The sequence below is a fragment of the Egretta garzetta genome, unplaced genomic scaffold, assembly GCF_000687185.1.
Source record: "Egretta garzetta isolate BGI_Z169 unplaced genomic scaffold, ASM68718v1 scaffold1426, whole genome shotgun sequence".
NCBI lineage: Eukaryota > Metazoa > Chordata > Aves > Pelecaniformes > Ardeidae > Egretta > Egretta garzetta.
Window position 1 is genome coordinate 3,056 of NW_009259891.1, and position 22,546 is coordinate 25,601.

General features: G+C 38.6%; 1 protein-coding gene across 1 annotated transcript in view; it reads right to left on the reverse strand.

Moving 5' to 3' along the window:
* LOC104127478 (trafficking protein particle complex subunit 9) overlaps nt 1-22,546 on the reverse strand; it is a gene marked incomplete at its 3' end in the record, with an annotated part of 59,198 nt that overhangs the window by 3,050 nt on the left and 33,602 nt on the right. Inside the window, exons 9-10 of the mRNA XM_009640150.2 lie at nt 10,832-10,958; nt 4,810-4,955 (exon numbers count right to left, since the gene is read on the reverse strand). Coding sequence (XP_009638445.2) covers nt 4,810-4,955; nt 10,832-10,958 — 273 coding nt within the window. The remainder of the gene's footprint in view (nt 1-4,809; nt 4,956-10,831; nt 10,959-22,546) is intronic.

The following is a 22,546-nucleotide window of genomic DNA, read 5'->3' on the forward strand; positions in this document are numbered from 1 at the left end:
GGGTGGAGGCCCCCCCCCAGCCGCAGCTTGCTATCAGAGCAGCTGCTGGACAGGGGGAGGCTGCAAAGGCTGCAGCCCTGCCTCCTGGGTGGAGGAGAGTGGAAGCTCCCCTGTGCTCTGGTGGGGTCCCTCAGGCAGTGGAGGAGCTGCAGGGGGAAGGTAGCAGGCTATGCTGTATTAGGGAGGATGAACAAGAAACACTATTCTTTGAGACTTTGCAAGAAGTATTAGGGCCCCATGGCACTGACCTACAGACACTACTGGACAAAGAGCTTCAACACCAAAGTGACAGCACCTTGGAGGAGGTGCCGTGGTCTCTGGTGACCCTTAGGAACAGGCTATCACTATTTTATGTACCAACCAGCAACAGATATGAAGCCTTGGCAGCAGACAAAACCCATGAGCAAAATTCACAGGGAGAAGCCACACCAGCACCACATAGTAAAAGCTACAAAAGGACATGGCGGGTGTTAGCAATTTGTGACTGTTGAGAGGCGCTGAGGCATCTATCTGCCAGACACCGTGGTATACAGTGAAGGGAGGTTTGCTGCTTGCCAGTAGCCAAGATCTGGGATGTCATGGAGAGACGACTGCCACAGCTGGTTAAAAGCACAGACTGCTGTCACCTGCTTCTTTTCCATGTGGGCACCAATGACATGGTAAAGGAAAACCTGGGCAAGGTCAAGCAGGACTTCAGAGCCCTGGGGGTGCAGGTGAAAGGCACAGGTGTGCAAGTGGTTTTCTTCTCTGTTGCCAGTCAGAGACAGGGGTGGAGGCAGAAGTCGATGCATCATGCAGGTCAATAACATGGCTTGATGGCTGGTGTTGCCACCAGGGCTTTGGTTTCTATGATCACGTGTAGATTTTTGATAAATACAGCATATTGGGGATAGTATCCACCTACCAAGAAGCAGCAGGAGAGAGAGGATCCACCAACTGAGAAGCAGCAGGAGAATCTTCGCTAGCAGGTTGGCTGACTTAGTGAATTATGCTTAAACTATGAACTTGAGGGAATAGTGTCCAAAGCTATGACCAGTGCAACGTCCTGTACCTGGGATGACATAACCAAAGAGCCCAGCACAGGCCAGGATCTCTGTATGGCTGGGGAGCAACTTTGCTGAAAGGGACCTGGGCGTCCTGGTGGACAACAAGCTCAACAGGAGTCAGCAGTGCACTGCTGCAGCAACCAAGGCAAATGGGATCCTGGGCTGCATCTGCAGGGACATTGCTAGCAGAGACAGAGAGGTGATCATCCCACTCTTATCAGGTCACACCTGAGTACTGTGTCCAGTTCTGGTCCCCACAGTTCAGGAAAGACATGGACAGATTGGAGAGGATCCAAAGGAGTGCCATGAAGTTGATCAAGGGGCTGGAGAAACTGCCCCATGAGGAAGGAAAGACTGAAGGAGTTAGGTGTTTTTCTCACTGGAGAAAAGAAGGCTCAGGGGGGATCTCATCACAGTATTCCAATCCTTAAAGGGTGGCTACACAGAAGACAGAGGCTCTCTTTTCACAAGGAGCCACATGGAGAAGGCAAGGGAATGGACAGGGTACAAGTTGCACCAGGAGAGGTTTCATCACAATATAGGAAACTTTTTACAGTGAGAACAATCATTCACTGGAACAACCTTCATAGCAATGTGGTGGAGTCCACATCACTGGACCTTTTCAACTGAACAGGGTGCTAGATGATCTTATCTAGGCTCCCTTTGCCATGAAAGGTTGCACCAGAGGATCTTTCGAGATCCCTTCCAACCTGGGCTGGTTTTGATTCTGTGATTTATTTGCAAGGAGGAGAAAAAAAAAAAAAAAAAATCTCTATATATTCTTCTCATTCCCTCAGGAAAACATGACCAGTCTCTACCATCACCAAATAGATACTCCCACTTCTAGAGATCTCACTATCTGCCTCTGGTTTCCTTTCCAGAAGATCTAGCTACCCCATGAAGATCTACCTACACCAGGGCAATGAAAGAAAAGTTAAAATCAGGTTATATGGTCCTCGGTAAAGAGGTCTAATTATATCATCTCATATAGGTATGACAGTTGCCAGATTTATTAATGGCACTATATTATACATTCTTGCTGCTTTAGACTATCAGCACTTTACAACAAAAAAAACACTTCCTGTCAAAAATCAGTAGGTTTATTTCTTATGACTAGTGTACTATTAAAGCAATTTAACCAGAGTATAATTATCCCATTTATTGTTCCCACTCAAAAAACTTATCAAGCTGAAAGCTGAAAACATTTCCTCAAGACTTTCTAAAGGGTTTTTGCCTTTGGTTTGTCAGCAGTACTTGATTTCTTTTCCTATAACAATAATTTAACCAAAATACGGCTTACATATTTCCATGTGAGAAAAACAACTTTCATTTGTTATTGTTGGTTTTAATGAAATACTTGTAATTAAAATATTCTCATTAGTTTCCAAGTTTATTAAATTTCTCAGCTTCTTGCAAAAGAAGTATCTGGGTTTGTTTTGTACATTCTTTTGTTTGAGAAACTTTGAATGAAACATTAGAAGCTTTTACAGTCAATACACTGTGTACATACTTCAAAAGACAAATGCTTTACAGGACTGCAAGGAGTTCAGACATCTCCTTAGGCTGAATAAAAACCTAAAAGGAGAAACTGCCTGGTATAGTGTAGAACTCCTATGGTACACACAGCGCATAAACAAATCCTAACTTGGACTATTTCAAAAAAATGCAGGTTCCTTTTGTATCCATCAAGGAACAAGAATACTACATAATACAACTGTTTGACAAGATTAGCAGTAAGGTTTTACTTAAATTAAAAAAAAAAAAAACATGACATGATATACCTATGAGATTGAAAATGTTTTATCAATTTTTAAACAAATTATTAAAAGAAATAATATAAGGTATTTTCAAAGAAATATTTAACAATAAAGCACTTTAAGATGTCCCCACATGTCTACATTTTTAAAATTTCTTATCCTTTAATTCATATTTCTTATCCTTTTTTTAATTTCTTATCCTTTATCTTTTGAAATCAAAGTAGTACTGCAGCAAAGTAGCACTAACCCATGTCCATCCAAACTGCCAGATAATAATCCATACCTCTGCATATCCCCTAATTCCTCATGTTTCAACTATTTATTGAAAATACACATCATCATGCAACAAATTAGAAAATGTGCATGTTCTTCTTAGGGTGAGGGACATCATCTTAATCATAACCAGGGGTCCACGGCACAGGCAGTCCAACAGCTAACCTAGAAGACTGTGTGGAAAATGCCTGCAGCCCCACTTGTTAGAATGAAGGAACCATACAGAGAGGTTCTCCAAGTACTGGCTCTGCAGGCCAGGCACAATCCAGATGAACAAGCCAAGTGGTTGCTACATTGCTGGAGAAAATTAACTTTAAAAGTAGATGAAAGAGGACTGTTGGATGGGTAAAAGAGGAGAGAGACAAGAAAGGAGGAGTCCCAGAGAGCAATGCAATACACTGTCATGCAAATATACTAGTACTAACAAGAGAAACTGAGAATATGGGGATTGGAAAGCATTCCCCACCTCTCATATGCCTTCATGCTTGAAACGAACAGGGAGCAGGGGACAGAAAATGACGTTCAGGTGCTGAGGAGTGCACACACTTGTCCTACTCAAAAGTTTCTGCCCTTACTTGTTCCTGAACTACCTAGTTAAAGAATTAGTTGGAGCCACTACTGACAATGACCTGCTCAGTGTTTAGTAGTTTACAATTCAAAGCATGATACAGAAAATCTAACAAGCCCTGATGACATTTGAAAGTACTGTCTTTCTACTTTTTTGGTGACTACACAGTACAAAAAAGTGACATAAGGAGCCAAATTAAGATAAACACCATTCTGCAAATTTCTGTATTCAAGTTTTTACAATCAGTTCTATTCCATAGTCACACAAATGCTTTTTGTGCTGACACTAATGTTTATGTTTAAAATTATCATGCATGCAATATGCACAAAAGCCACAAAAAGAACTACCAATATTTGTAACTTAATCCAGGATTTGAAACAAGCCTTGTAATCTATTTCCAATGGCATAATTACTGCACTAAAAAGCTTTATAATAAATGAAATAATCCTCTAGCAGAAAATGACTGTAGTATTCTAAACATTGCTTAGAGGGCTTTTCTGGTTTTTGCTGAACTCTCTTTAAGAAAAACTGTCTAATCAGTTTATCATTCTGAGTTTAAGTTAAATCATAATAGAATATCAGCTAGATCAGCTAGATATATATTTTTTTTTTCTCCTGAAAGAGATAAACTGTAAACCAATTTTTAAATCCCAATGGACTAACAATATTAACTAATATTGTTTTTATTGTTTGGTATTAACCAAAAAGTAATTTAAAAAAAAATTCTATGGGTGATAAACTACCACAGTCCAGTTCCCTATGGATTTGCATCTTTTGTCCAAGAAACTGCAGCTCATTCATCCCAATTTCTTGTTCATTATATTAGAAAAGGGGAAACCCCAACGGTGCGTCTCGCTCAGGGCACCACACCTGATAACTGGCTAAGCTGGCTGCTGCTGAACAGAATGTGTCAAAACTAAGTTTTCCCTGATTTCTCTTTTGTTTGAGAAGGAAATAAACCTAGTCTATCTCCTCTGAAAGTCAATTTTATCACCTCTAATACTTTATTCCTCTTTTGAGTTTAAAACTATCCCACCGAGAACAAAGCTTTGCTCCTTCAGAACTTCAGGCTAAGCAGCTGAGTATTTCACATACAAGCAAGTAATGTTCAGGTTTTCTTTCATTGACCAAGAAACAATGAAAAATACTGGAAAAATATTCTCACCTATTTTCTTATTTCGCTCTTCCCCACGACTGTGCGCAATAATCGGAGAATATATGAAGGGGCTTTTGGTTGACACATTCTGACCAAGCAGACTTTTCATTTTGTGAGGTCGGAGGCTGGTCGGGAGGTTCAAGAGTTTCACAGATCTGTTGAGTGAAAATAATTTTATAGATGGTTATGTTAAAAATGAACTGATAAATACTAAGTGACACCCTGAATAGGTACTGATTAAAATACCTGAAATGGAAAGTAATACCACCCCCAAGGAAACTAAAGGCAAAGTCTCAGAAAGCTCTCAGAAAACAACACCAAAGGAAAAACACCTTCTGTAGAAACCAACAAAATGAAAAGCAGCCAGGTCGGTGATTTGAAATCCAGCTATTAATTTCCAAGTTAAGTACAGACTGAACAACAGATACACCACAAGTCCAGTGCAGAAAGCAACCAAATATTTCACTTAAACCTAAACTAGAAGCCAGACAAAATTTCGTTGGACAACGTAATACAAATAAAGAACTTCTCCAAGGTGAATAAAATGGATTTTAAAACAGTTAAAATGCACAGAGTTGCTTCTGGAAGGAAGGAAAAGTCCCAGAAATTTGAGTGGGTTTGTTGAATGACCAGAAACCAATTACAAATAGAAAAAGAATGATTTATTAGACTATATCCCTGTTAGACCCAAATCCTTACAACACCATGCAGGGAAATCACTGGCCTTCACAACCACTGGCTGATGGGAAATTAAAGACTAAATATTGGGGCATAAGAACAAGCAATAAATTAGTGGCTATTCCATAAAAGTAGCAGCCTGTAAGGATCCTAGGTACTCAGAGTCAGGAAGGAGTGAGGGAAGGAAAACCAAAAGGTGAATAAAGGCACCATTCAGTATCATAGCTATTTTGCTACAGTCTCTGAAGCTTGAAGTATTTGTGCTTTTAATTAAGACTATCATCAAGAGACAAGAATCTCTCCTTTACAATCACTCATAGATTAAATCTCCAACTTCTTCAGAAATTGGTTTTCAAGTAAAAAATAATCCTGTAGAATAAAACTACAATTACTGCTAACAGCTAGAGGCATCCCACCGCACTGAGGTAGACAAGCAAGAATGAAATAAAATGCTTACAAAACTTGCCAGCAGTAAACTTTTTAGATACTTAAAGGTACAGTAGGGATGTACCAAGACGAACGACAGAGTCTAGCTAAAACCCTAGAAGACTTCTAAAACCAATTAAAAGGCCAAGTGCAAGAATGCTAGAAACCCCCAACCTGTTCAAAGATTAACTCCCTTCTTCTCCCCCTTCCCACATCCACCTCCCACAGTAAAACATCTCACTGGAATTCTTTGATAATGCCATAATAAACTAAAGAGGTTATAAATGTTACAGTACATGATTAAGCTGTCATGTTTTATGAAGTTCTTCAAATACTATGACAAGAGCACTGCAGCACTAAGAAAGAAATCTGCCTTCCTCAGCTGTAAAGGTCATAGAAACAACTTAAAATCAAGTGTCTTCACTTTGAAAAGCAGTTAAGTATTCTTTTACATGTTGAAACAGTTTTGCATCATTTACAGGATATAACTGAATTAATTCACTTGCTGAAGTTACAGAATTATACTTCATTTCAAAACAATAAACTATTACTGAGAACATGAAAATAATATACATGTGGGAAAATAATGGAAGATTGGTGAGGAGGATCGTAAACACGCTCAAGTGACTTGCAGTTGGAGTGTTGAAAAACATCTATGAACCCTTGCCATTCTGTGATACTAGTTGTTGTTTGGCCCTGTGCGTTGGACAAGTAGAACAACGGTGTTTAGATGATTGTGATAAACTCAGAGGCAGCCTATCGAACGTGCTTGAGATTTCTGCCCTGCTGTGGGAAAGATCAAAGCACAGTGGTAAACTACACCCGCATGTATCCTTGATTAACAGGCGAAAACAGCAGGTTCATTGATCCTCTAGTATGGACCGAGCTCCATGGTGCCAGTGTCCCCTCCTGTCTGCCTCTGCCCGGGTGCTGCTTCAGGGATCCCCCGGTTGGCAAAGTAACAAAAATAAATCTACTCTTTGCATTTCATCCACGGTTTTGTGGTTATTCCTGCGTTCTACCTGTGCTGGCCCACAGTAAGTCCGCAGCACATTAAAGAACAGTTTTATCAATAGCCCACTAATAAAAAGTACATAGATACAAGAAAATAATTTGGTTTAAAAATGACCCCAGTCATTCAAGATAACGTGCTACTGCTGAAAAGTAATGAAGATGTAAGAGTACCACTACACAGACACGTGAACTCTGTGATACAAAACACCTCACAAGAAGTTACTAGACAATACTAAAAAGATTTCGGAACAAGAAATAAACCACATCCATGTATTATCTGTTGGTGATACTTAAGTGTCAGCATCACAAATGCAAAATAACAGACAACGAGCCTGAGGAATAGAGAGAAACGATGACAGATTCCTGAATATTTCATATTTTCAAGCTTCTTCCAATAGAATTTTGCTGCAAATTAAAGCAAAACATATGAATGATGCTTGAGGAAATAAACATCAAATTTGATAAAGGGCTAATAAAAAGGAATTTTATTTTATACGTAGAAAGAGGTGCTCTGGCTCCTTCATCATTATTATGTAAATACTCATGGATAACCTTTTTTATCTTAATGCATGACAGTGGAAGGAATTTTCTTCAACCACATCTTAGACAGCTCTACCCTCACAGGCCATACATAGCACGTGGCAAAAATTTTAATTTCTTTGCGTGAAAAGCTTCAATAACATACATTTCCAGCCCCTGGCCCAGCCTGACTAATGCAAATGACTGACAATTAGGAATTACAAAATAATTTCACTAGCTACCCAGATAAAATCTTGTATTTGGAAAAAGTCATGTTTATTAAAAACAACCTTGCTTAGAGGAGAAATCAAAATATTTTTTTAAAAAAATAACTCTACTAAGTAAACAGAGGGAAGGAAAAAAATGCACCAAGTAATTTTATAGTAGAAAGAAAAATATATAACGATGACTAAAAGACATCAGTGGTGAAAAGGAAGAAATTCTTTCTTCTTTTAAGTACATTAATAAGAAAATCAGTTTTAACACAGGTAAATTATGAAAATGGAAATAGCGCATCTATTTGTACAGAAAGACAATGAAGTCTTCTATTTTTTAGTTGAGAAAATCATAGAATCATAGAACGTTTTGGGTTGGAAGGGACCTTTAGAGGTCATCTAGTCCAATCCCCCTGCAGTAAGCAGGGACACCGCTAACTAGATCAAGTGATGATGATCTAGATGATGATTTCATAGTATGCTATAATGGAATACTTTCTAATCCAACATGCTTTTGATTTCTAAATCTTCATGAAAAAAATAAAAATTTCCAGATTGCTTTACAGTATTTGAAATAGCAAAAAAAAAAAAATCCCAAAATTCAGAGGAGTAAAGAAAAAACCATATTTAAATATTACATTTTTAGCACATCAATAATAGACAAAGCATCTAGTTAAAAAACAGGATACACACAAAAAAACCCAAAGACTCTAAAGAATACCATACTTAAATAAAGGACAGCTAGACATTAAATACCAGTTAACCTGAGAAATGGAACACAAAGATTTTGCCAACCCAAATCTCTTTCTATTGCTTTATATGTATGAGAGGGAAAAAGGTAACAGTGCAACTATGTTCCGATTTCACTGTGGCATTTCAGTGTTTGACAGTATTTTGATTAAGAAATCTGCATCCAAAATAATCACCCCACATTAAATGGATTAAAAACTAGTAGACCATGAAATGCCAACAGTAAATAGAAGTCATCATCAGTAAATGTGTGTGCTTCTAGAGGGCTCTAGCATGGATTAGATCATAAGCTTAGGTTATTCAACATTGATCAAAACCACAGTTACGCACATTTATAATTTATGTCTCAAAAATTAACATGATTTAGCTCAAAGACCTCAGCTGTACTGCAGGACTGCAGTCTTCCAACCAGCTGGACAGGTCTGCAATCCACTAGGTCTGCTGTGTAGGCTTTATATTTAGATGCAACTAATATTTTGTTGGATTACAGATTTTTATCACTATGGCTTTTATAGAACTTTCAAAAGACACGAGAGGGAAGGGGAGAGAGGAGCACAAACAGCAATTCTTAGCTGTTAAGTAAAAGTTACGTTTTGCGAAATAAACCTGTTTGAGCTTGTCCTTCGTCTGGGTTAGTTTTAGTGTACCTCCATGACACGGTCACCTTCACGTATTGAGATGGGAACCTGCCTTCAGAATGTACTTAACCAGAGAATTCATCTAACACACAGCCACAGTTACATGAACTTGTCACTGGACATCTTTAAGGTCAATGGAAAATGAGTCAGTACAGTCCACCATACTCCTGTAATTGAACTCATCCTAAAGCAGATATCTAAATAAGGTTACAAAGACCTGGAATTGACTACCTAAGTGTCTTGACTGCAAATATGATCTAGGATAGTCAAACAGAACTAGTTCAGCTCTATACATAATTTTTTTGTGAAACTAAATCAACCCCAAGATCAGCCGATAATACATTACTCAGATAACTTTCCCACTGTAATATGTAGCTTTGGTTCTAACAGTTAAGGTTTTGGGATCATGTCCACATTGCATGTTTTCCAGCAAAGAAGTTGATACCAGCTGCAACTCCAAAGTATGCACTGCACCACCGAACAGGCAACACAAAGTAGGTATCTGCAAAGTCATCCGAGATGATTTGTCAGTGCTAACTGAATCCACTGAGGGGACAGTGCTGGAAGACCTCGGGGAAGATGCGTTTTCCCCCTGTGAGTACACATTAAAAGCGGGGTGATCCAGGTGGCTAGTCAGTGCACACACAGCTTTGTACTTGGTCCAGCCAGCAGAAAAAAAGACTGTTTCCAGGACACCACTGGCAACGGTGTGACCGTTCTGATTCCCCATACAATTCCATCTGACCGCATGCAGTCATATGCTCCAGTCAAACCTGTACTCAAGCAAGCACCGCCCACACAACAAATTGTTAGTGTGAATAGACCTATCATGTTAAATGCGCTACAAATAGACAAGGTCTCTTTCTTCACTGAATATGAAAAAAAAGAATTGAAGAAGTTAGTGAGAACACAGTAAAACTATGTTGTATCATGAAAAATTGTCATAGAGTAAAGCATTTTCATTTTAGAGACTAAAAGTAATCAGAAAATAAATATAATTTTCGCTCTCTGGCTATATACTTTATTATCAACTTGTGATACCAGAACTCTTGCTTCATGAAATGTTTGATGACATCCCACCGAGAACTCAAATCCCTACAAGAACTCTTTTCAATAACTTCTACTATATTTTTTTTCTGGAGAGCAATTATCTTTCCTTCAAAAAGCCATTTCTTGACAAAGACTTTCTTTTAGCCTTGCCTTTTATTATTGATGCCCCATGGCTGTTTTCTCTCTCTCTCTGACTGTCTCTAATACTTCATGCTAGGCTTTAATCTAAACAAGGTATTATTCATTGGACTGACTGCATGATGTGCCTTGGCACACAGGCACAAACAGGAACACAGATTTAGAATAGGCCAGTGAAGGTGCCAGCGTCAAAATGCGGCATCTGGAAAGGAACAGCTACAAAAGGCATCAGTTCCAGCTGAGTTCCAAGCTCCATGGATGGAGACAGCATCCAACTCGTGGACCTTCAGTATGATCAGGTATCTAACTTAAATTTCAGCTGCAATTACAAAATACTTTTCTTCGATGGTATCAGAAACTCTTGAATGACAGTTTAAAAAAACCCCAAAACTCTCTCCTTCTGAAACTAAAGGCCACAGAAAGTATTTTCTGCTCAAAGGCTCTATTTTTGCCTAAGAACTTCTCAAAACAATTTGACATTTTGACATTTTTCCACATTATTGTGAACAACTTACATAAACTGAGAAGACTACATCCTTCCAGTATCCTTTAAAATTTGACAGGTACTGGGGAAAAGTTAAAGATTGTATTTTAGAGTCTTACCTCACAATAGGCAATTTGGTGAACGGAACAGGAGGTAACTTCAAACCATCTGGAAGAGTGATGAATTCCATTGTACCAGGGCATTTTGCTGTGTAGCTTTCCAAACTCTGTGTTACATCTTTCTTTTCTAGAAAATAAATTTGTTTAAAATAAAATTTTAAAACTACTTCTAGCTTATATGAACAGAAGTTTAAGATGAAATTATAAAGGTTTACTTTTTTTTTTTTATATATACAAAATAACTCTAATGGCACGCCAACTAAGTTTTGCATATGATGCTTAGAGTTATGCTCCAAAAGCATTAATGGATGGATCAAATATAATTAAGTGACCTTAAGCAAGAGCACTGGAACAGGCTGCCCAGGGGGGCTTGTGGAGTCTCCTTCCCTGGAGATACTCAAAGCCCGCCTGGACAATGTCCTGTGCAACCTGGTCTGGGTGAGCCTGCTTAAGCAGGGGGGTTGGACTGGATGATCTCCAGAGGTCGCTTCCAACCCTTGCCATTCTGTGATTTTGTGTGATTCTGTGAAGACAGTTTTCTGGAGTTTTCAGAATTTTTAAAGTGTCAGTCTCTACCTGCTTTTTGGGTTTTTTTTCATTGTCAAGATAAAAATTTCCACAATTTATCTAGTAAATCTACATATCCAACACAGTTGGCCTCAAGCATGTTAACGTTATTAATAACAGCATTGTCATGTGAACAAGCCCTGTTCTGAAACATTAGCTGAAACAATAGCAAAGGCAAAGAGAAACAAATTACTTTTGATGTTACCTTGTGTTAAAAGGGTTTTTTTTTCATTGTCAAGATAAAAATTTCTACAATTTATCTAGTAAATCTACATATCCAACACAGTTGGCCTCAAGCATGTTAACGTTATTAATAACAGCATTGTCATGTGAACAAGCCCTGTTCTGAAACATTAGCTGAAACAATAGCAAAGGCAAAGAGAAACAAATTACTTTTGATGTTACCTTGTGTTAAAAGTACCTAATTCTTAAAATACTTGTACTATGTTACGCTACTAAATCATAACAACTGGTAAGAAAATTTTTCTTTCTTTTTGCTTAAAAATACAAGAACATTCAAACAAACATATGTTATTTGGGTTATCTTCAATAATGTATATAAATGCTTATGAATTTTATCCAACAATTATTTTCAACAATGTATACAATTGTGTCTCCAGAAAAAAATGTCTATTTGGAAATATATGGCCTGAACACCAAATTATAGTTCTCTGATGAAATGGGAGTCTGCAAACAGAAAGAAGCCTGAGAGTGTGTGTTTAGAGGGGAGAATAAGATAGCTGAAAAGTCTTAGGCCTATATTGTTTGAAAGCACAGTGAACATTCCTCCATGTATGTGCAACCAATAAAGTAACTATTCAATGACTAAACTGTTTCTAGAAAATACTTCAGAGATCAAAATATTCAATGATAAAACAAAATAGAAAAGGGAAGGGTGACAGTAAATACCGCTTTCAAAAAAAAACTGCTTAGGGTAGTGTGTTGGGTTTATGCAGCAAGGTTTCGGTAGCCAACAGTGCTGTGGGGGTGACCTTTGTGAGAAGAGACCAGGAGTAGCTCCGTGTCGGAGAAAGCCAGTCCCAGCCAACTCCAAAAGAGACCCACCGCTGCCCAAAGCTGGGCCCATCGGCTATGGTGGTGGCATCTGGTACCATTTTTAAGAAAGGGTAAAAAATTCTGCAGAGCAACTGTGAGAGGGAGGAGTGAGAAAAATATCCTGTAAACCATGCTCCTGCCCAAAACACTATCTTGGGCTTTGAAAGGCACAAACATCCGCTGATGTTTGCACTACCTGCATGAATCCAGCTTAGTCTGTAAGCTTCTTAGGCCACAAGTACATACTCTTTCAAAGCAAATAAACATTGACTGTGATCGCCTTCACTATGAAATTAATGCCACATAACTGACAAATTGCCTTCCTTGTGTCTCTATTTCACTGAACCATCTCTTGAGCCACCTACCACGTTTTACTGGCGTGTAGGAAATGTTCCCCAAAATGTTCCCAAATTATTAGACATACACATACACTCAGATCAGTGTAGCACAGTCAGGAGTTGTAGTGATTCGAGACTGTGTGTTTTCATAAAAAAATTCAGGCTACAGCATTTAGGTTGTTATTCGCCATGTTATGTGAGCAAGGGCACACAGTACAAGTAGAATCCACTGAGATGGAAAGCATCACAGCTACTAAGAATGAAGACAACAATACTACAGTATGCGCTTAATTCCGCTTGAAACCGGAGGTCTGTCATTCTGAAGAACTGCCTTTCATTTCCTAGTGTGAAACTGTCAATTATTGTATTCAAAGAAAGCGTGCTGCCACTCACAAAAAGAATTTGTTTATAGATTTGAGAGTCTCATTTTTATTTCACAGTAGAAGCTCAGCATGCTTTCTGCAAAGACAAGGCTAAAACAAGACATTTTTCTATGCTGATATTGTATGAAATACTGTTTAAAATGTGTTGCTGCCAAGCCAGCAGGCTATTACTTTTTACTTAGCACTGCATCTCAGCTGAGATGCTAAAGGAATCTACATCAATATCAAGCATTCATGATGCAAGAGCTGCATGATACTGTCTGATAGCCACTTCTGATAGCAAATTTTAGAGCCTTTCTCCCTTGACTGAGCACGTCCGCTCCCTGACCTCTGTGGTACGAATGAGTGATACAAATTACTTAGTCCAATTTGCAAAGCCCAATAGTTACCAAAAACCTACTACGTACTGCTATTTTCAAACAGCTCTGGATTTTCCTAGCATTTGCCTGGCTGTCATCGTGTTTTGACACAATCCGAAACTTCACCAACCTCCTGGGAGGTTCTATTCAACTACTAAGTCTCCTGACCCGTAGACCAACTGTGACTGAAACAGTTATCACCAGTACTTAATCTTTCTCTTTGCAAAGAAGAGAGAGAAAACAGCTACTCTTGGAGGTCTTTACCCACCTACTGTCTTCATGCTTGTATACGTAAGCAGGAAAGCGATCGCCACTTGATCCTTTGACCTGTGAATTCACCTCAACAGCTTTAAAAGCCTGCACTGCAGGTGGAAACACTACAGGATACCCTTGTGTAGGTGTTACAGACACTCATTTATTGACTGAGAAATAATGGGTTATTTTCTCATCTGGAATAAATACGTTCATGATTTTTTTCCCCCTCCAGTTTCTCTCCAGACCCATTGAAAGATCACGATCATAGAACAGCTACAGCCAAATAAAGCTGAACAAAGCCAGAGTCAGTATTGCCACCAGACCACAGACTTCTCAGTTTGTTCAATACAACCTCATCGTACAATTGCCCCATTTCACACCAAATTGTTTTAACTACCTTTTTTTGGCTGCTTTTGACAACTGAAAATTTTGCAAGTCCACCAATACTCTTGGTAATTTTTCGCTTAACTGCTTCATGCCAATGCAATGAACATTGATTTTGTCCCAAAGCTGCTTCAAACCTTTTTCTAATTTGAGAAGACAAAATCTAAAAGCTCCAGTTGCACAGTTAGAAACCATTTGTGATAGAAAGCTATCAAATGTGAAAAAGCAAACTCTTCCTGCTAGTTCCATAAGAATGTGAAGCAGTATTTCACAAAAATGGAGCTATTGAAAAATCAGACCAGGACAGGAAAGAAAGTCTGTTATAGACTAACATTTTTAAGCACTTCAGTAACCCCGATGTAACAGTATCACACAAACAGCATTTCACGCCTTGGCAGATAATGGAGAAAATCATAACACCACAATTGCTGTAACTGTACGTTTCAGCTCTTTAATATTTTAAGAAATATAAAATATCTGTGCTCAGCCTCAGTCACTACCCATTAAAAACAAAGTCAAATATTAAAAATACATTTGTTCTCTGGCAAACAACTGGTTGATCTTGTTTTGATCAAGTCATTGTGTCCCTTGCAGAACAAGCTACAGCAATGTAGAATGAAGAAAGGGAACAGTTTATGACTGACCTGCCGATTACACCGGAACACAAACAACTTTCTGTTTCCTTATGCAACTTGCTAAAATCTTGAAAAAGGAAGTTGGGAAACAAGTAGCTAAAAGCCTTCTGACTTCAATTTTCCCCTAGTAATAAGCCCAGAATCAAAGTTTTAACAAAAAAACCCCTATTACCCGGGGTTCTTTGTGCTGGCTGAGCTTTTTCTTCCCCCTTGAAAACAGCAAATAACGTTCACAAAGGTACCCAGCTCTCTCAGAAGCAGTCAAACATCTCCTTGATAAATTACTAGTAACATGTAACAAGATAGAAAAGTCAGTGTGACAGCAGAAAAAGCAAGAGAAACAGTAGTTTCTGCACCCAAAAACACAGGTATTTCCTTCACACACCAAAAAAAATCTGCTGCCAGGGAGATCTTCAGCATCACCCTGCCATTGAGACGCAGTGTAGTCTTTCAACTAAAAAAGAATTTCAAAAAGGCCACAAAATACATTAAGACCCTCACAAAAGCTGAAGTAGAAATTGAGTATTCACAGACAATAACCACTACAAGCTTTTTACCCTGAAGTTAATCACTAGATTATATCACATAGACAAATGTCTCCATGACCTTTCAGGTAGTCCCGGGGCTCTAGTTTCGGATAGATGCAGAAGCATCCTATTTGTACAGGCAGTACATCACTCCTCACTACCAGAAGCAAGCTGATGTTGTAAGTGAAGTGCCTTAGCAAGGCTTGCATGATCAATCCACTAATTCAGCATTTCAGTTGTTTAATTTAGCAGAACAGAGCAGGTCTGCTCTAATTTGCAGGCAAGCATCACCTGGTTTTCTATTACATTAAGTCTGATAGGTATTAGATGGCAGCATTTTCTACAGTTTTTGTAAACAAACAGCATCTCTGATTTTTTCTGAAAAATACATGGAGCAAGTAAGCACAACTGCACACAGCTCAGAGATCTTGAACAAGTTGCTCTGAAAGCAACACAAGGAATGCTGGGGTTTCATTCCCGTATTCTCTACTGCAAGAAAGCTCAGCACAAACCTATGTTTTTATACTGCCCTGAACAGCTACATTTCCGACTCATACCTATATTCATTAGGTCATCAGTTAGTCAGGAAGCACATGGAAGATGACTGGCCAACTGGATGACAAAATAACCAAAGCAAGTAAAAATTAATGGTCTTTTTTTCTGTCCCTCTTCAGGGCACTGTTAGCATCTATCTTTCCAATGTATAAACAAGTATCATGAAACTGGAACAGAATTAACATCTCCAATCTGTTCTCCACACCACGTTTTGTCAATAGACTCAAAAGCTGTTCTTATGGGGAAAACCAGAAAGGCACCGGCAGACAGCATATTATATGAGTCCTGTTTCTTTGAGAAATCAAGCAAAATAAACCTCTAAAGAAATACAGTGGAGACTAAAACTAGTAAAATTCACAGTTTGACATGGAAAAGAGCAGGAACAACAAGAAAATAATTAATCTATGCTACCCAGAGCACTAGACCTTCATGAACAGAGCAGCATGAACAATATCAAAGAAAATGGCTCTATCCATACAAAGAAGAGAATAAGAACAAAACTATTCAATTATTTGTCTAATAGCTCATATTTGACCAAAAAAAAAAAAACCAAAACAAAACAGCTTTACTACTAGCCTTGCAGGCAGGAGGGGGAAAAAGATAATCTTTTCAACCTCAATAAAAATAGAAGAGTTGTCTGTTAGAAGCAGAATGGTTTTGCTCCTCAGATGACCACCACAAAGACAGAGAACGGGAAGAGATTGACTAAAGACATCACTGTCTTCTATTATAAGATTCTTAACAATTATATAAAATGTGTACACATTAAGTCGCAGTCAGTTTGAAATTCACAGCTATCACAAAAATATTTTTAGATAAAATCTCATGAAAAATTGACATAGCTGAAGTTAGAGTTCAGAAACATGCCATTAAAATTTCAGTATCTAGTTCTTCACCGTATCTGAGAACTTCAGATGTCTGTATACTTTGAACACTAGAAAAATATATTTTGTACATATAAAATCAGTACGTAAACCACTGAACAATGTTAATGATTTTTTCATGTTAAGAAATACCAGAAGACCTACTTTAACATAAAGTGGAGCGAATTAAGCATAGTAACTTCCATAGCAAAAAAAACCCCAAAAGGTAAGGACTGCTGTGAAGCTGCTTCTGAGTGAAGCAGACTTTGTAAAAATTTGCAGATACAATGGCATAACTGTTAAACACATCTGATTTTGTATTTTGGGCAGAAGAAACGCACAGAGACAAAAGGTGGCAAGAACAACATGCTAATTTCTGTGGGACATTTTCCCAATATACTGTTAGGCAATGTCATGGGAATTTGGCCAGAGAGGATTATCATGATTCCAAGTTTCAACGCCTCCACTAGTGCTACAAAGAGAAGAGATTCTTGCTTGAGAAAAGGACAGTTTAATTGTTTAAAAAAACTAGACAACTGTCTGAAAACTTACAATGAAAACATGTCAGCTCTCTCAACTAACGTACAGTTGAGTTTTCCAGTCCTTTTGAAAAAAACATTTCTTGGGTATCACTCCTAGATCTTACTCTTCTTTTCTTAGCGCACCCAGTCATACTCAATGGACATCAGACAGGGAGTTCACCAAAGTACATGGATGATCCTCTTTTAAACCTGGATATTTCTTTTTACGTATAAACTGCTGCTTTCAGAAGCAGCTTGATTCTAGTACCTTCAATTGGCTTTAGGCTAAAGAGAGCAGTATTGAGTCTGTTAAGTGTCATATTAAATGTATTTGAATTTTAGTAAAATAGTTAATATGGCACCTCGTAAAATAGCTTCGTTCAGTACAAAAACCTTCACTTTTAAAAATACAGCACAAATTCTTCATGTCTTTGTATTGCCAATTAAAGTATGGCTTCCCCAAATTAATCTCTCTTCTGGAACAAAATCTTTGCAATTTGTCTTCATTTGAGCAGTTGTATCTTTTCCCTCAATTGATCAAACAGGCTTCGTCAAAAATCAGAGGTAACTTTCTGAAGATAGGAATTTTGAGCTAAAGCTCAGAAACTTCATTTTGTTCATGAATGACTATACAAATGAACAGGAAACTTTTGTCATAAAGAAATGCAGCATTTTATTATAATGACTGATCTTCTGTTTTACCTAAGAATTTGGGTATGGTGTTGGCTGGAGTTTTTTGTCTGTACCTCATCAACACGCAAGTCTGAGCAAAGGTAAATGGTGTGTGAAAGACTTTCAGCTTTGTTTATAATGCTAGACAATTTGGATCAGTCTGCATTTACATTACGTTGGTTTTCCTTCATATAACACATGGCTCAAAAAACCTGTTGGTCTTTATAGTTTGTGCTATGCAAATGAGTTTAAATCTTTTATTGCTGTTGCTAGTTTGCTCAGTCTCATTTATTTATTCCACTTCAGAATGAATAAATTCATTGAATTAGGATCTGAACCAGAGTTACTCAAGGAACACAAGGATAAGCAGATCATTATTTGAAACAGATGAACACATATAGGCATTGTTTTTTTCTCTTAGCAATCTTCACTTTCTACATAGTCTTAAAGACATGTATTTCAGGAAAATAAATTGCACCTTTTTAATAAAGCAGTTTGAGTGAAGCTATTTAATAAGCCAGATTGTCTCCAGAAAACACCAATTCCAGAGAGAGATTTTAAAAGAATAAAAGAAGCCCAGAGAGTTTTATCCTGCTGCTGCTATTTTGAATTTAAAAAGGGGTTTTTAAAAAAGCAGTAAAAAGTGTTGCAGATAAACAGCTCCCAGCAACAGGAGCATGTAACAGTGCTGCAGTTTTATAGTACACAACTGAAAACACAGAACTAGATGAAAAGCTGCAAAATTCAGGGTACCATGATGAATAAGATTTAAGTGGCTTCTACAAAGCTTCCTCCTACTTCATGTGCAGTCTCAGAAGTTTTTTGTTACATATGTCAGAAAGCATTTACGTAAATTCAGGCTTTTTTTAACATACTAATTCTTACACCTTTGCTGCTTTTGGCTGGGATAGTTAATTTTCTTCACAGTAGCTAGTATGGATTTGTGATGAAAACAGTGCTGATAACACAGGGATGTTTTAGTTATTGCTGAGCAGAGCTTGCACAGAGTCAAGGCCTATTCTGCTTCTCACCCCACCCCACCCCACCAGTGAGGAGGCTGGGGGGGCACAAGAACTTGGGAGGGGACACAGCTGGGACAGCTGACCCTGACTGACCAAAGGGGTATTCCATACCATATGACGTCATGCTCAGCACATCAAGCTGGGAGAAGAAGAAGGAAGGGGAGGACGTTCAGAATGGTAGCGTTTGTCTTCCCAAGTAACCGTTAGGTGTGATGGAGCCCTGCTTTCCTGGAGATGGCTGAACACCTGCCCGCCAATGGGAAGTAGTGAAAGAATTCCTCGCTTTGCTTGTGTGCGTGGCTTTTGCTTTACCTGTTAAACTGTCTTTACCTCAACCCACGAGTTTTCTCAGTTTTACTCTTCTGATTCTCTCCCCCATCCCACAAAGGGGAAGTGAACGAGTGGCTGCGTGGGGCTTAGTTGCCGGCTGGGGTTAAACCACGAAAACACCATATTGTGCCACTGCTATACATTGAACACAGATGAGGTGACAAGTCTGTTCAATTACTTTTTATATATATATAAATATATACACACACATACACACTTTTTTATATATACGTACACAGATAAGATGTGGCACTATGCTGAAGCTGTAAAAAGATTTCCAATTAATGGCTAGGACCCTACCATGCTGCTATAAAAATTCCCTGGTAATTATATTGAAGATTTGAGTCTCCATCCTGAAATCAGTTAATTTTAATATTACAAGACCAACCAAACTAGCTCCCTTTTTGAAAGATTTATTCGTTAGGCAAAACCAACTTGCAGGTACTTTGCCAACTAAAATACAACGCAGTGCATTAAAACCAGTTCATTAGTGTCTGTTAAGTAAACCTCGCTTCAACTCAGAAGTTTACATCAAGTTTTAATTTGCATTATATTCTCTGTTCAGTCCGATTAAAGCTTCATTCTTTTCAGCCCTTGAAATCAATAATTTTTACCTTTCCAAAAATTAATTTACACACTATAGGGGAAATACTCTCTTAATTTAAACACAGTATTCCGAAATAACATTTCTTATGACTACATAACATTGCAAAGCGCTGCCAGGCTACATCTATATTATTAAGTACTGCAGCACAAAAGGAGAGAAGCTGGAGGAAAGCAGTTGGTGCCTACATTACACACACTTCAGGGGATTACTTGACAGTCAGCATAAGCAGACCTTCTAACAGAAGGCTTCCAGTACAGGATTTCTTACTTTCCACTCTGAAGAAACAATATCACAATCAAGTCTACTCTAGAAACACTTCTGAATAGCCCTGGCTCAGCAACAAATCATGATAATGCCATTTTTACCAGTTTCCTAATAGCTTACAACTGTTTTGAAAAGCAAAAGCCACATGGCTAATAATCTCCTTCCTTAACACCATAATTTCATTTGCTTATTGTTTCTTTCTCTCTCTTCTAATAATTTATTAATCAATGTACCAAAAGGGTTCATTGTTTGGTTTTAGGTTTTTTGGTTTTTTTTTAAATTCAGAAACACTGTATTAACTTAATCACACTCATTTAAATGCTCCATCATTCCTTGGAAAGAAATCACAGAGTGATGAATCTTGTCAAAAGAATCCCTGGGACGGCCAGGTTCATTAGGATGCAGACACCTACACTGGGGACAAACCCACCTCATTTAGTTAGAAGAACTTCCATCCCTCTCTGAGCTCTTAAAAAATGCAGAGATACATTTGCCATTTGTAATTTTAAAATGAGAATGAAGACAATTTAAGAAATCCATTAATTGCAACTGTTAGTCATTCAACTATTTAATTTTAAAACTCCTTCAGCATCTTTGAACCTTATCTGGTACCTGAAATTTATTACTACTTATTTTACGGTCCAGATCACCTCCCACCATAAACTACTTCTAATTACACCTTGAAAGAATTCCACAGATTTATTCTCTGTAGAGGAAGGACCAAGCCTCGCAATCTTCCTTCCTAAAAAGAGAACCTTGATCAAAATTTTCTGATACAGCTCAATCTTCCCTGAGTGTCTCTTTTTATACCTCAATTATGTTTCAGTTCTGGCAGGCTTCCTGCTTCTAAATATTTGAAGAAGTTATTAGCTTTCATGAGTTCCTCAAAATCTTTTCTGGGCTTACGTTCCTCCCCCTGCCTCATTTAACTTACCAGGGTTGATATTCCCTTCTACTTCCTATGTTTGGACACAACATCCACTTCTATATGGTAAACTTTTTTTTTCTCCCCCAACTGTATTTATTTTGCTGTTTAACTACCCTTGCTTTTTTCATTATTTTTTGATTTCTTTTTAATAGAGAAGGAGAATACACTTACTGAGAATCTACTATGACATCTTTAAGCAGTCTCCATGTGACCAGCAAACATGCCACTACTTTTAATGTCTTCCAATTAGCTTCTTTACTTTTATGTATCTCCTCCTTTCAAAGTTTAATACTACTGTCAAGGTGGTTTGTTTATTTTAAAATCAGGCATCCATATTTCTTTAACCTGTATTTTATTTCTAATACTTATAATCTTGTTTCCTTTGACCTAAGTATGACAAACAGGAGAAAAAAAAAAGAGGAGCAACACTATGGGAGTAGGCAAGAGTGGCAAACAGAGGAGAGCAATGGCAAGCAACCAGCTCAAACTAAAGAAAATGAGCTGAAGCATTCAAGAACTCTTTCTATAGCAGTCTAAACAGGGAAAAAATTAGAGTCATAGCAAGACATAAACAAGAAAACAGGATATGCCTATGTGAACATACAGTAACAAGTTGCTCCAGCAGTCCCTCAAAACAAAATGTGGTTTTAAATTACTCCATGCTCTAGAGTAGCAGCAGTTATTTACAGGTTTATAGGTTATTCTTATCCCTCTGTCCAGCAAAATGCCATTTAGTCAAATCTGTGTAGAGAAGTATAACTCGCCAAGTGTCCATGCAGCTTCATTTCATTTTCCAAGGTGTTTGGGTGGAAATTCAAGGTAACATTTTACATGAAGATCCTCAGAAACTGACTCTGATCTTTACTGCTACCAATATAGGCTTGGCGGAAGAGCTACATTTAAAGGCATTTAGACATTCGCTTTTGGTCTAGCTGTCAATTTTTTACAAGCATTTCAGCGAAGACACCGAGGTGAAGGGCTCCGGAGCGGAGGATCGCGTCGGGGGACCCTTTCCTAAAAGCGGCAAAACCGCGAAGGCAAAAGCGCAGGGAGGGAGAGGGCACCCGAGCCCCCCCCCCCCCACCCCCCCTCACCTCAGAGCCAGCTCCTAACGAGCGGGCAGCTCTGACTCAGCGGGGGCGCAGTCAGGGGTGACGGCGGCAGTTTAAAACCCCCCGAGTTTTTTACAAGCATTTCGGCGAAGACACCGAGGTGAAGGGCTCCGGAGCGGAGGATCGCGTCGGGGGACCCTTTCCTAAAAGCGGCAAAACCGCGAAGGCAAAAGCGCAGGGAGGAAGAGGGCACCCGAGCCCTCCCCCCTCACCTCAGAGCCAGCTTCTAACGAGCGGGCAGCTCTGACGCAGCGGGGGTGGAGTCAGGGGTGACGGCGGCCTGACCCTCCTGACGTATAAAAGCAGCCCCAGGGAGCGCGAGCGACCCGGAGCGCGG